The sequence below is a fragment of the Zalophus californianus genome, chromosome 1 (genome assembly GCF_009762305.2).
Source record: "Zalophus californianus isolate mZalCal1 chromosome 1, mZalCal1.pri.v2, whole genome shotgun sequence".
NCBI classification, from domain to species: Eukaryota; Metazoa; Chordata; class Mammalia; order Carnivora; family Otariidae; genus Zalophus; species Zalophus californianus.
The window spans coordinates 12767627-12782248 of record NC_045595.1 but is presented as its reverse complement, the minus strand read 5'-3'; the positions used below and the strand labels follow the sequence as shown (position 1 = coordinate 12782248).

The window sequence follows — 14622 nt, the reverse complement described above, 5'->3', positions numbered from 1 at the left end:
CGATTCACCGAAACAGAGCCTTGATTTTCTTTCTCTTCTTTCTGTGTGTGTGTGGTAAAGTACGCATAACATACAATTTATCATCTTCACCATTTTTAAGTGTCCAGTCCAGTGGCATTCAGTATAATCACGCTGTTGGGCAGCTATCACCGCCGTCCGTCCCCAGAACTCTTTTAAATTTTGTAAATCTGAAACTCTGTGTCTATTACACACGGACTCCGCCCCCCAGCCCCCCGGCACCCCCGTTCTAGTTTCTGTCCCTGTGAATTTGGTCCCTCTTGGGACCTCACGTGAGTGCGATCATAGCTTCCTTTTCTGCGCGGCTTGCTTCACGGCTCAGAGTGTGCTCGAGGTTCGCGCCGTGCTGGAGCAGGGGTCAGTGTTGCTCCCCCTTAAGGCCGAATAACATCCCGGTGTGTGGAGGCACCCCGTTTTGTGAATCTCTTCATCAGTCCAGACACTCGGGTCATCCCATGTTTCAGCTGCTGTGATAGCGGTGAACACGGGTGTACAAATATCTCTTCGCGACCCTGCTTCCGTTTCCCAAGGGGATGTTCCCAGGAGTGGAATTGCGGGATCCCATGGGAACTCGACCTCTAACTTGGCCAGGAACCGCGCGTCTGGGTTTTTATAGCTGCTGCGCGGGTTTACACTCCCACAGCAGCGCACAGGGGCTCCCGGGTCTGTGCCACCTCGCCGCAATTGTTGGTTTCGGCCGCTTGGACAGTAGCCGCCTGGTGGGCGTGGGTGGGGGAGCCACTTGACCTCGAAGAGGGGGGCCTGCTCTTCCATCTGTTGCTTGTCCCTCTCGGCTCCTTGCCTTCCATCCAGTGGTTCTCCTGCGTTGATTTTTCACCCCCTCGTTCATCCCTTGGGCCCATCAACTCTCACTCAGGTGCACCTTGATGCAGCAGGGAGGGGGCAGGGTGGACAAGGCACAGGTTGCAAAGCCAAGGATGGACACCTGTGACACAGGTGGGCTGTGGGGAGGCCAGTTGGGGGTCCTGGGCGTCCAGAGACACCCATCTCAGAGTGGGGGCACCCAAGAAGCTTCCTCTGGGGAGAGACACGTGGGTGGAGCGTTGAGAGACAAGCAGTACCTCATTCTGTGTAGAAAGGACGGAAACACGACATGCCCAGTGCCTGGATGGGGTAGCCGAGGTAGTGGGTTGGTGGAAGGTTTTCCACTGCAAGCAACAGAAATCTGGCTGAAAGGCAATTCTAAATGTCAGTTCACACCACAGGGCTGGGGCGGCTACAGGATGGGCCAGTCTGGCAGCCCGCAATGCATTGCCCCCCAACCCCCACCCGCCAGGTTCTTTCCTCTGGTCCCTTGTGGGCTCTCAGCATGGTGGCTCCTCCCCTCATGTGGCAAAATTGCAACAACTGCTCCCAGCATCACCTCATGTGCCCATTCAAAAGTCATTCTCAGGCCCAAGGACTGAAATGCCTCTAACTGTGGCCGGCTAGAGCCATAGAGGGGGCCAGGCATCTAAGATATCTGGCGGCAGGTTCCCGAGAAAGACTGGAGATCTCTCTGCAAGGCTGGGGATCCCTCGGGGATTGGTGGTGGAGGGGCAACAAGGAAGGTCTTCTGCACGTGGCAGGGGGAGGCAGGGCTGAACCAGCTCACAGGAAGGCCTTGAGCGCCAGGGTGGGAGGGTCCGTGCAGGGAGGCTGGCCTCTGTCATTGGGCCCTGCTGGGTGCCCACACACTTCCTGGAGCGCTCACAGCAGCCCTGCGAGGGCACGCTGGCCCCTCCCATGTTACAGGTGAGGAAGCAGAGACCCAGGGCCGTGTGGGGAGCATGCACAGTTCCTCAGGGGGCACACGGGAGGTGACCTTCTCTGCACAACCGCCCCCAGCCCATGGCCCTCCCAGCCCCTGCCTCATCCTATTTCAGGCTCACGGCCTTTGTCCTGAAGTCCTTTGCCCAGGCGCGCAGCTTCATCTTCATCGACCCCCAGGAGCTGGCGGCTGCCAAGGGCTGGATCGTCCGGCAGCAGCAGGTGGACGGCTCCTTCCCGGCCGTGGGCAGGATCCTGAACAAGGACATCCAGGTGAGCGGCCGCTCGGCCCCCTTCTGGCACCTTAGCCCTGCCCCGCCTGCTCCCTGCTGCTATCTGGGGCCAGTAAGGGGTCGGGGGCGGTCCCCTCCGGCTCAGGGTGAGGCTCGAGAGTCCTCTTGCAGGGTGGGATCCACGGCACAGTCCCGCTGACGGCCTACGTGGTGGCTGCACTCCTGGAGACGGGCACGGCCTCGGAGGTGAGCACAGGGTGGCCTAGGGAGTGGTGGGTGGCTTTCCCCTGCAGGCCAGGCCAGCCATCCTCTGGCAGGCTTTATTTCTTCCTTGATGCCCTCCTTCCACTCTTTCTCATGCTTTTCAGTGGTCCCAGGATGTCCACCTTCTTGTAGCCTGAGCAGAGGATTGAGCGATTCCTGTGATAATTGTGGGGGGCCTAAGGGAGCTGTATCCTGAGATCTCCCAGGACTATCTGATGCCCCCAGTCCCTGTTTGGGGAATCATTTGGGGCTAGAGCAGGTTCCTGGCTGGTCAGGGAGTCCTATGCAAAAACTTGGGAAAGTTTTGGGGAGAAGGGTCTAGAACCTTCATTTACAGTTGGTACTAGAACCAGTCAAGGTTGAGGTGTCCCGGGGGACTCGGGAGCAATTGTTGCTTTTGTGAAACAGGAGTGGGGGAAGCACGTTCCCTGCAGTGAGAGTGTCCATAGTGGATCTCCGCCCCGGGGATAGGGACCCCACCATACCTAACATCTGTGTCTGTTCTACATTCTCCGATGATGAACTGTGAGTTATCTTAACAGTGTGGCTCCATCAGTGCCCACATTGGTCATTTGCTAAATTCATTAATGCTTCTAATCACTCATTTTTTCCCACTTAACCAATATTACTGGGCAGCTTCTCTGAATCAAGCTGTCACTGGATAGTGGACTCAGTTTCTGTGCTCCAGTGGCTCACATTGGGGTTGGGAGGGGTGAAGTATGATCAGGGTTGGTGGGCTTCCTGGAGGAGGTGACCATTGAGGTGAGGCCTAGAGGATGAGGTGGGCCTGGGCAGGGGTTCTTAGAAGCCAGCCTGGTGATAGGGTGGGACAGGGTGGGTGGGACAGGGTGGTCAGGGCTCTGCCGACTTCCCCCAGAACGTCTCCGAGTTGATCTGCTGTGCTCAGACCTCATTTGGAAAAAGTTGGCACCAACATAAAGAAAGGGGACGGGGTTCTGAAACCCAGGTCTGCAGGCTGTGGGAGCCCCAGAGGGAGGCAAAATGAGAGTCTGTGAGCCATCCAGCGCTCTCCCTAGGCATGTGGGTGGGCAGGTGGGTGGGGGAGCAGAGCAGCCTCCCAGCGCTCCACTCCTCACCGAACCCCACCCTGCAGGAGGAGAGGAGCGCCATTGCCAGAGCGCAGCACTTCCTGGAGTCCAGTGCACCCCTGGCCGCGGACCCCTACAGCAGCGCCCTGACCACCTACGCGCTGACCCTGCTCCGCAGCCTGGCAGCCCCTGCAGCGCTCCGGAAGCTCCGCAGCCTGGCCATCACGCAGGGTAGGGGGCCCCCACAGTGCACCCCAGTAGACAGCTCATGAACACATGCTTGGCATGTGTTTGCTCGCTCTGTTTTGTTTGTTACTCATTGTCGCATCTCCTAGTGGCTCCATTTGAAGTGGCTTGAGCCCAAGGGTCATTTTTCTCCCTTGTGAAATAGGGGGTAGCAACCCCTGCCCCAGGGAGGGCCCCCCCCCCGCCCTCCATCGCTGGGTGAGCCTTGCAAAGCCTTTTCCATCTTCAGGATGTGGGTCTCCTCATCGACAAAATGACTACCCACTATGTTTGGGGAGCCCCGGTCGCAGAGACTTCTCAGACTGAGCCCCCTCCCCTCCCACCTCCAGCCCTCATCGCAGCCCCCACTCCCCACCTTCCCCAGCAGCTTCTCAGCTCATGATGTCACCTGAAGAATGCTTTCATTGCTAGGAAGAAAAGAAAAAAATTAAGCAAAATTCTAAAACCACCCAGTTGGATGACCATGTCTAGGAGTACCTGCTTGGGCAGGGAGTGCCAATTTCTCTGTAGTCTGAGAGCTTTTTGCACCTCACATGAGCTCAGAATCCTCGGAGCCTTTGCAAGTAGCGAGTGGCTTCCTCACTCCTAAGTGGGGACGGCTGGAGCCCCATCAGGGCCCCGTCAGGACGGAGGCCGTTGATGTCTACCAGGGGCACCAGAGGGACGGGGTCTGTCACGGAGTTGCAGATCGGAGACAGCCCCAAGGCCCTTCTTGCCCCAGCCCTCTGCCCTGGCACCCTCCTCCCCTGGGGTTCACCGCCCTGGCCCCCCCTCTCCCCCGATGTCTCTTCCTGAGACCATATGCACTGACCCTCCCCACGGGATGCCAGGCCACACACTGAACTGGGTCGTGGCCCCTGACCTGCCCTGGCCCTGCAGATGGGGTCACCCACTGGAGCCTGACGGGTTCCCGGGACGTGGACAAGGATGCATTCCTGAGCTTCAGCGATGGGGTCTCTCGGTCAGGTACTGGCTGGCCCCCCGCTTTGGGTGCTGGGTGCTGGGTCCCAGCATTTGAAGGGTCCCAGCCAGCCTCATCCGTTGCAGTGGTCTCAGCTGAGGTGGAAATGACAGCCTATGCTCTGCTGACCTACACCCTCCTGGGTGACGTGGCCACCGCCCTGCCCGTGGTGAAGTGGCTGTCCCAGCAGCGGAACGCGCTCGGGGGCTTCTCCTCCACTCAGGTGAGTTGAGCAGGGCCAGAGGAAGGGGCTCAGGTCCCAGCCGGGGTCACTGGGGTCCAGGCTCAGGGCTCAGAGCTCGCCAGGAAGCCACCGCCTGCTTCAAGTCCCAGGGTGGCTCCTGGGGGACAAGGAGTCTGGGGGAGGGCAGGGGGTGGAGCCTGAGGGACACACGCACCAGGCTCTGGGACAGGGACGCAGCCTCTGCCTCTGCGGAGATGCCTGCCCGTTCTCGGGGCCCCCAGACCGTGGATGTCTGCACCAGATTCACTCTGCCTCCCAGCCACATGGGTCCCTGGCCTTCAGAGAGGGTCCATGCCTGGTGCCTCTGGTCTGGGCCGGACCTCCCGGGAAGGGGGCAGGGAGCCTGCCGGGGCTTCCAGTGCCTCCTCGTCTATCCCCAGGACACCTGCGTGGCTCTGCAGGCCTTGGCAGAGTATGCCATCTTGTCCTATGCTGGCAGCATCAACCTCACCGTCTCCCTGGCCTCCACCAACTTGGACTACCAGGAGACCTTTGAACTGCACAGGGCCAACCAGAAGGTTCTGCAGACAGCGGCGGTGTGTATTCCTGGACGAGGGCTCGGGGGCCCCTCCCCGCTGCCCACCCACCCTGGTGTGTCTGCGGAGGGCGTCATGGTGTCCTGTCTCTTTCAGATCCCCAGCCTCCCCACGGGGCTGTTTGTGAGCGCCAAGGGTGAAGGCTGCTGCCTGATGCAGGTGGGGCTGCAGGGACATCGGGGGCTCACTGGGGGCGCCCAGAGGGGCAGGCTGCGGGCTGCAAGCTCAACGGTGGGCCAGGCTGAGTGGGGCGGATGTGTGCAGCTGAGAGAGAGACCCTGGGGCAGACCGTCTGCCCCCCGTAATGCAGTCCGCCTGCCCAAGGCAGGTGGCCGTGCCTCCTCTCAGGTGTGGGGGCTCCTCCCAAGAAAATCCATCTGACCCTCAATCCAGTGGTCTCTGACCATAAGCAGATGCCCTCCCCCACCCCCGGAGTTGACCCAGTGCCTCATGTTCATTCTCCCTGCGGCTGCCTGGACCAGGATGCCCTGCCTGGGCGCCCACCCCCAGCCCCTGGACCAGGATGCCTCAGCCTCGCCCTCCCTACAGCCTCTCCGTCACCCTCCCTGAGATTTAGCTGCACTCTGGGCTGGGGCAGGCTGGTCTTGTGGGCTCTGGCTGGAGGTCAGAGCGCAAGTCTGCCTGGAGACCCTGGAAGCCTCGGCTTCCCCATCTCTAAAACGGGAGCCCAGACAACACAGTGGCTAGGTGGGAGAGGCCTGGAGGCTGTGGGACCTGGGCTTGACATGTGTGGAAAGGGGATGACGGTCAGACCTACACTCGCTTGGGCCATTGCAGGGCTAAATGAAGTAACCGTAGTCCCCACGTCTGCCGCCGATGCCACTTTTGTCATCGTTCTGGCCATGCCGCTGCCTCTCCCCTCCCCCCACCCCGGGTTCCCTAAGCCTCGGTCCTCCCACACCCCCCAGATTGATGTCACCTACCACGTGCCAGACCCCGTGGCCAAACCAGCCTTCCAGCTGCTTGTGAGCCTCCAGGAGCCGGAGGCTGAGCCGCGGCGGACCCCTGCTTCCGCCTCTTCCGCTGATGATGACGACCCGGCGGCCGACCAGCATCACCAGGAGTACCAGGTGACCCTGGAGGTGTGCACCAGGTAAGGCCACCTCCCTGCTGGCCGACACCCCTGCCTGGGCCTACGAGGAGGGTCATATCAGAGGAGCACGGCCTCCTGGGACCAGGGCACTGAGCAGGTGCTCAGTCTGAGCCTGTGGATTGTGTGGCTGTCAGCTGGAATGCGGGGGCACGCCTCTGGCCCCTGCTGCATTTCCCACTGTGGGGGCGGGCCCAGCTCTGGTGGTTCCTGTTATGGTTGCAAGATACCTCAGCAAGAACCATCGGGGAACTCTGAGGGACAAGGTTCATTACTTACTGCTCCTGGAGGTTACGGGGCACGCCCGGGGCCACACAGTGAGGTCACGGGTAGAGAGAAAGTCTGGACCTAGGTAGGGCTTTGCCTTTTATGGGGGCAGAGGGTGGGGGCAGAGGGTTTCGCCAGTCCCCTCTTATGGGCAAATGTAAAAAGATAAGCACAGGAATGAGGGAGCGGGAAGGGAAAGGCGGGCCGGTTATCTCAGTGACCTGGGGTTTTCTAAAAGGGGAATTTCGTGGGGGGGGGGGCGCCTGTCTCCTTGTCGAGCTGTTTATCTGTAGGTGTGTTACACAGTCGGCAGTATGTTGATCCAAGATGGGTATCTTTGAAATGGATGCTTTTGCAATCAAACGCTTACTGTCAGGCACTTAGACTGCAGATGGTTTTTGAAATGAGGAGGGAGATGGAAGCTTCCAGATGGATGCAGCAGACCCCAGTGGTAGGTGAGGCAGGTGGCCCAGGTGGGGACAGCTGTTTGTGACCCCTGCCTGGTGCACCAGACGCAGGCCTCTGGGTTCCCTGACGGCGACCCCAGGACCAGGCCACAGAGGGTCCTCACGGGAGATGCGGGCAGCTGCCCCCACAGGATGCTCATTGCCATGGTGATGGTTTGGGAGCCCAAAGGTGGATGGTTGTCCTGGCATCCAAAGCCCATCCTACGCCGCCCTCCTTTGCCATGACCTCCAACCTGCCATTGACTGAGATAGGGGGAGCAGGAAGCTGCTGGGCTGGCCCCAACTCTCTGGCTCCACGAGGCCTGCTGGGGACATTTTTGTTCCTCTCTTAGATGTGTCAGAAAGAACCACTGTGTGCCATCCAGATATGGGCGTGCTCAGGCCGCACCCCCACAGGAAGCCTCCCCACGGGCTGTGGCCGCCATGGCCCTTGGGCCCACAGTCTGCAGGTCCCTCTGTGAAGGTCAGCCACCCTCCTTGTCACCAGCACCCAGCACTTGGGGGGCCTGGCACGGAGCAGGCCCCAGAGGCCAATATGCACACCCCATGTCACAGAAGGGGACACGGAGGGCTGGCCCTGGGGAGTGACTGGGGATTCCTAGTCACCAGGGCTCCCGTGGCCCCATGGGCCTGCTTCCTGTGCTGGGGACGTAGCACAGGGCTCGGGGCAAACACGACCCAGAGTCAGTAGGCCTGGGTCAGGCCCAGAACCCTCAGCAAAGCCCTCTCCTTATGGTCTCAGGGTCTCAGCTGTGAAAATGGGCTGACCGGTGGCCCGGCCAGCTGTGTTTGTACAGATGGGCCACCCAGCCAGGCCCAGGCTGGGTTCCCCCAGGACTTCATTCGTGGGGATTGTGGGTGTCAGAGGGGGCCATGAATTCCGCCATGGGGCTTGAGCTCGAGGGCCTATCTCTCCTCTCATTGGAAGGTGGCTGCATGCAGGGTCCTCCAATATGGCTGTCCTGGAGGTGCCCCTGCTCTCGGGCTTCCGGGTGGACATCGAGAGCCTGGAGCAGGTGAGGTGGCGCCGTCAGGCAGGAGCCAGGCAGGGTCTCTAGCTGACCTCCCTGTCCGGGTTGCGAATTCCCAGCCCTTCATAATTTTTTTTTTTCTTTCTGGGCAGAGTTGGTGCTTTGGGGCTGGCCACCTGCTGAGAGGCAGGTGGGAAGGGGTGGGATCCAGGTGGTGGAGGAGGAACTCAGCAAATATGGATGTGCTATAGGGACAACGTGGGGTGCCATAGGGTAGCCTCAGCCTTGGTTCCCCAGAAACCTGCCACTGCCCTCAAACTCAAGAGATACCAGTCCCACATCCCCTTTTGTGTGCGGGAGGCACAAAAAGGGGGGTGCTATCTCGCCTGAAGCTGGAGGAGGTCTCCGTCCTCTGGGGGAGGATGGAGAAGGAAAGGCAGGCCGGTCCTGGGCATGGGTGATCAGGGAGGCTGCGCAGAGCACCAGGGTAAGGAGAAGGGCCCGCACAAAGGCCTTGGGTTTATGTATCAAAAATTGTGACTTCCCAGGCTGGATGGTGGCTGAATGTTGCAGCTGAGATAAAAGCAGGTGGCAGGGCTCAACTGGGCACCTCAGGTGCCACAGGGAGGCCTAGCGTAGGGCTGGGGCTGGATCGAGGGAGGCTGTAGTAAGGGAAGGGGAGGGAAGGCAGGAGCTCGGGGTAGGGGCAACCAGCCTCACATACCCTCTCCCGGGTGCTGGGTGGGCTGGCAGGGCCTGGGTAGCCTTGACCGCCATCCCCTGGCCCTGGCCCTGGCCCGTGGGGACTTGCTGGGTGACCACAGGCAAGTCGCCAGCCTCTGGGGCCTTGGCCCAGCTCCCACTGACCAGTGAAGGCCCCGCAGAGACCGGGGAGGAAGCAAGCACTGGGGACAGAGGGGCTGGGTGGATCCTGACCCTCTGGCTTCCTCGTCAGCTGCTCTTTGACAAGCATTTCACGCTGAAGAGGTACGAGGTGGCCGGACGCAGAGTCCTCTTCTACTTTGATGAGGTACTGTCACTGGGGTGGGGGCGGGGGCAGGGGCAGGGCTGTCAGGGCCCAGGGCGGCTCCTGCTACCATCTCATCATGAAAGAGAAACGGGGACAATCAGTCCAGGCAGAGCCGGTGCAGCTGGTGGCTTAGTGCCCCAGCCAGCTCACCTGGGTGGGAGAAGTTGGGAGGGCATGGAATAGTATTCAGGCACAAAAAGGAATGTGGCGCTGATGCGTGCAGATGAACCTGGAAACCGTGCGGAATGAAAGAAGCCAGATACAAAAGGCTTCATGGTGCATAATCCCATGTATATGAAATGCCCAGAACAGGTAAATCCATAGAGACGCAGGGCAGATTAGTGGTGGCCACGGGCTGGGGGAGCGGGGGATGGGGCGGGAGTGGGGAGTGAAAGACCAGCAGAGAGATTTTTCCAGGTAGGATGGAAGGACCCACGGGACCGAGTGGAATCATGTTTTTGTGTTTCACACGTCCTGGGTACCCCGAAATCCGCCAGTTCTGGGCCCCAGGCTTTGAGGCCTAGCAGAGCATAGGGGCTGTAGCTCATTCCTGAACCTAGTGGCCCCAGGCAGGCCTGAGCCCTTCTGCTAACCCCGCAGATCCCCAGCCGGTGCCTGACCTGCGTGCGGTTCCGGGCGCTGCGTGAACATGTGGTGGGCAGGACGTCCGCGCTGCCCGTCTCTGTGTACGACTACTACGAGCCTGGTAGGCCCGCGCGAACCCGCACCCCCGGCTCAGTTCCTCACCTTGTCACCCCATCACTTGGTCACTCTTCCCCTGCCTCGTCCCGCAGCCTTCGAAGCCACGCGCTTCTACAACGTCAGTGCCCGAAGTCCGCTTGCCCAGGAGCTGTGCGCGGGGCCCGCGTGCAACGAGGTGGAGCGCGCCCCGGCTCAGGGCCCCGGTGAGTGCGCGGGCCGCCGCCTCCCCTTACCACCAGCCACCCCGACCGTCCTCTTGGAGCTCAGATCAGAGCAAGGAAGCGGGGTCTCTAGGCAGAGGAGGACAGCTTGGTAAAGGCAGGAGGACGGAGCTCGGTCAAGGGCGCACACTTTGAGGCCAAGGCCGAGCGGGGTGTGGGCGGGCGGTGAGGAGGGGCGGGGCCGAGCGTGTGGTGTGGGCGGGCAGTGGGAGGGGCGGGGCCGAGCGTGTGGTGTGGGCGGGCAGTGGTGAGGGGCGGGGCCGAGGGGTGTGGGCGGGCAGTGATGAGGGGCGGGGCCGAGGGGTGTGGGCGGGCAGCGGGAAGGGGCGGGGCCGAGCGGGGTGCACGGGAGACTGGAGAGGGGATGGGGCCGATTGGGGTGGGAGGGCGCCCAGAGCAGAACCGGTGGTGCCCCCTTCCTCCACAAACCAGAGGTGTAGGAACTGCAGGGCCCTGGCCATGAACTCGGAGAGTGGCCACAGCGCAGGTCTGGACGGGGCTGGAGTGTCCTTCAGGGTCCTTTTCTTTATTTTTTTATAAACATTTTGAAGTAGGTTTATATTGCTTTCGTTGATAACTTCTATTTGTTTTCGTAATGGTAGGCAAATTCCACCAGGTCAGGGCTCAGGGACTCCCAGTAACCGTCGCGCACCCGCCCCTACCCTGGGGAAGGTCGTCCCTGCCCCCAGGGACTTTTCCCCCACTCCAGGCCTGGTGGGAGGCGCCGGCCAGGTGGGGGTTGGGGTCCCGAAGAGCCGGCCGACTCCGCTTCGCCCCCAGGCTGGTCCCCGGGCGCGCGGGGTCCTGCGGCCGCCCCGGAGGAGGGGGCGAAGATTGCGCGCTGTGGCTGCGCCCGCTACTGTAGCGCCGGCGGGGAGCCGGTGTGCGGCTCCGACGGAGTCCTCTACACCAGCGCCTGCCACCTGCAGGAGGCTGCCTGCCTACGCCGCGCGAGATTGGAGCCCGCGCCCCCTAGCCACTGTGCCCTCGGTGAGGACCCACCTTGGGTCTGGCCTCTGGGACCTCAGCTCCCCCTGGACATAGTGCATTGCCCTATCTTCTCCATCACCTCTCCCTGCTATGACCTCCTCCCCAGCACCTCCTCCCCTTCCCCACCACCTCCTCCCTCCTGTCTAGCATCGCTCTCCTCTTCCTCCCCTCCTCGCCCCTTTCCCCCCCCCCCCCCCCCCGACAGCCCTTGATTCCCTGTCTCTCCCTGATCCTCCCAGCTTTCCCCCTAGCTGTGGCCCCTGCATCTCCCCTCCAGTCTCTGTCTTTTTGTCTCTGTTCCTTAGGCTTTGTGTCCTCCCCCATCTCTGGTTCCTTGCATCTGGGTTTCTGCCGCTCCTCAGTCTTGCTGAGTCTCTCCCCACCCCAAGTTTGTGCCTTTCTGCGTCTACTACCCATCTCTGAACGCTGTGTCCCCTTGCCCCACCCTTGTGACCTCCCACCTCCTGCCTGTTGCTCTGGGACACATCATCTCCTTTTCATGGTCTCTCTGAGCTGTCTGCTATCCAGATCCTCTCCCTCCAGTGCCCTCCTACCGACCTAGCCCCCGCTTCCTTCCAGAGCAGCTGACACCGGCCTCTGCCTCCTACAGCTATGACTATGACCCAGCTCCCCCAGACGCCGGGCACCTGGCAGCTGGCCATGGCCATGAGGTGATGGACTTGGAGGAGGAGGCAGAGGACAGGTGAGAGCTAAGCCCCCCCCCCCCACCCCAACTCCTTCCCCCTAGTTGCCCTGGACCTGACAGGGAGTGGGAGTGACCAACAGACAGGTCAGCCTGTAGGTTTCCAGGAACATGGTGGGGGATCCATTCTCTCTTCTCCCCACAGTCTGTCCAACACCCATCAGAGAACAGCCTGTACGAGCGTGGGGAGGCTGAGCCCTCCCGAGGACACAACCCCAGGACAGACCTGCCCATGAGGCGCCCTGGAACCCCGTTAAAGAAAGAAATTATTCACGATGCTTGTTAAGATGGCAAGGAAGACTGTTCAAGGGAGGGGACTGGTGATAGGTAGCAGGTCATGCAGTGGGGTCTTGCAGTGGAGGGGAAGACAGGACGCAGCTCTGAATACTACAAGACAAAGGGGGGGTTTATAGCCAAGGGTCGGGGGGGTCAGTGGACCGAGAATTACTGACCGGAAACATCAGGGATGAAGGGGGGATTGTGGCTGAACCCACCTAACAGCATTCCCGCTAAAGGCAGGCCAGGGTATCAGACAGTGCCCCAGGGCTGGTGGGAAGGAGGGACTCGATTAAATATTAGATATCGAGGGTGATCAGGTATGGATTAGATATCGAGGGTGATCAGGTATGGATTAGATATCGAGGGTGATCAGGTATGGATTAGATATCGAGGGTGATCAGGTATGGAGTGGGAATTCGGGCTTAAACTGACGTAGAGCGTTCCTGCTATAACTGGACAGCGCTGAGATGAACACCAAAGCCCAGAAGTGGAGACCTAGTCAGAAAGAGTGGAGTTTGATCAGAGAATCTTTGTCACCCCAGGGGAGGGAGGAGGAAGTGGGTGGGAGACCAGAGAGCCCTGTGGGGTGAGGCTGAGAAAGGGCTGCCAGGCCGACTTCCTGGAGGAGGCGAATCTTTTGGGTCTAGTTACAACAAACTCAAGAGGTTTAAGCCACAGGTTGACTTTAATCAGCTTAGGTAGGTGCCAGCCCCTGGGGCTGGCTGCACTGTCAGGCCGCGGGCTGTGTCCACCCGTGCCCGGCCTGCCTTGGCAGGGTCTCCCTACCGCACGCTAGTGGCGAAGGCAGGTGGTCAGCGTCATTCAGCGAACTTAGTGGAATTCTTTTCCACCAGTATCCAGCAAAGTCCCAGAAGTTCAGGGCTGCTGTCATCCCACACCAAGCACTGGGGCTTGGTCCAGGTGCATCTAAGATAATTATTGGTAGAGCTGGGCTTATGGCTATTGTTTCAATATTTGTTCTGTTTTGTCCTCCGTGTGCCTCCTTTTGCATGTATGGAATATTTTTTTAGGATTCCATTTTGATTCAGCCCCTGGGGATTACAATATACACCCTTAAACTTTGCAGCTTACTTGTTCATTTCACCACTGTCACATCTGAGTCTGCCGTCTTCCCCCATGGGTAGCTCTGTGTCATCACCACCATGGGCAAGGTACACAGCAGCTGCCCTTTTACAGCCACGCCCACCCGGAGAGTCTGTCATTCGGGGAATGCTGTGTAAACGGAATCCTCTGGAGATCAGCTTTTCTCACTTAGCGGAGTTCCCTTGCCATCCACCCACGTTGTTGTGTGGACCAGAAGTGAACAACCTGTCCTACCACCGTGACCCGGTGGGGGCGGGCAGGGTCCTGAGCCTATTCTCCAGGGGGGTGCACCTGCCGCAGTGGGCAGAGGCAGCCAGGCTGAGCCACGACGCAGAGGTGGGTTCAGCAAAGGGCACGCCGGCCCCCCCGAAGGCCTAGCAGCCCACACGGTGTCTTTCTCTTTTTCCCTCTTCAGTCAGAGTGGCTTCTCTTCCTAACGCTCCGAGCGGGAGGACTTGATCTGGCTGCGTCCTGTCTCTGTCGGTCTCACCGGAAGGGGGCCACTGATGGGAGAGTTCCCTTAACTCTCTGGTGGGCTGGCGGCCCCCGCCCCAGGTGGCCGCAACCCAGCCTCTAAATGAACCTGATACACAGAACGCAGAGACCTGCCTCGATGGATGACGGGCCTCCTCCCAGCCCTCCCTCAACAGAAGGGTCAGCCTTGATCCCCCCACTTCCCCAGCTGCACCTGGGGCTGGGCACCCCCTCCTCGGGCCAGAGCAGCTCCCGCTCCAGGAGAGGGGATGCTCCCGGGAAGGACCTGTGGCCAGAGGCCTCTGTCGGAGGAGACACGATGACATTTAGCCAAATCAGGGACATAGATAAGCAACCATCCCCTCATCACCAACTTCAAAATGAAACAGGCCTCCTTTCTCCAAAATGCAAAGCTTGGGCCCTCTTTGGGGCACCTGGGCTGCCGAACCCCCGGACCTAGACCTCGACTTGTCCCATAACTGTCACATTCCCCACACACCCCCATCTTGTCTCACCCCAGGGATCCCCGAATGTTTGGTGCCAAGAGGGCCAGGCCCTCAGGGAAAGCCATATGGGGGGACTGCCCTCTCCCAGCTTCCTGGCGGGGGAGCCCCAGCTCCGCAACCAGACCTGCCTTCCTCGGGGGACCCTCCAGCTGTGGTCACATTCCTCTCTGTGACCCTCAGGGCACACCTGTTTCTGGTCCCTCACGGGCATGGCCTGTCTTCTCCCCTGTGCAGTGGTATTTATGGCGGCCAGTGCCGCTCGTCTCTGACCTCCAGCAGGGACAGCACAGAGACCCTTGAGGGCGCTGCCCAGCCAGTGGGTCCCTGGCCACTTCCCGCGCCCCTCACCCCCACCAGCCCCCGCTCCCTGTGGAGGCCGCTCCCATAATAAAAGTTCCTTTCCAGAGTCACAGACAGGCTTTGGCCTGGGTGGGGGAGCAGCACTGAGGGCTGGAGGCCCAGCTCCCGTCAGGCCC

At 60.5% G+C, this 14622-nt stretch overlaps 1 protein-coding gene across 5 annotated transcripts in view; it reads left to right on the top strand.

Moving 5' to 3' along the window:
- Positions 1-14534, top strand: part of CPAMD8 (C3 and PZP like alpha-2-macroglobulin domain containing 8) — a 77891-nt gene extending 63357 nt beyond the window's left edge. For 3 of the 5 annotated variants that reach the window (XM_027586584.2, XM_027586582.2, XM_027586585.1), the window contains 15 exons: positions 1905-2061; positions 2193-2267; positions 3400-3565; positions 4460-4546; positions 4628-4764; positions 5166-5321; positions 5418-5480; positions 6251-6435; positions 8095-8182; positions 9093-9167; positions 9768-9873; positions 9962-10072; positions 10871-11080; positions 11660-11783; positions 11929-13079. In XM_027586584.2, coding sequence (XP_027442385.2) covers positions 1905-2061; positions 2193-2267; positions 3400-3565; positions 4460-4546; positions 4628-4764; positions 5166-5321; positions 5418-5480; positions 6251-6435; positions 8095-8182; positions 9093-9167; positions 9768-9873; positions 9962-10072; positions 10871-11080; positions 11660-11783; positions 11929-12019 — 1831 coding nt within the window. In that variant the 3' untranslated portion in view covers positions 12020-13079. Of the gene's footprint in view, positions 1-1904; positions 2062-2192; positions 2268-3399; positions 3566-4459; positions 4547-4627; positions 4765-5165; positions 5322-5417; positions 5481-6250; positions 6436-8094; positions 8183-9092; positions 9168-9767; positions 9874-9961; positions 10073-10870; positions 11081-11659; positions 11784-11928; positions 13080-13581 lie in introns of those variants that run through there. The other 2 variants (XR_003518501.2, XM_027586583.2) reach the window with 2 other exon arrangements.
- The last annotated feature ends 88 nt before the right edge of the window (positions 14535-14622 follow it).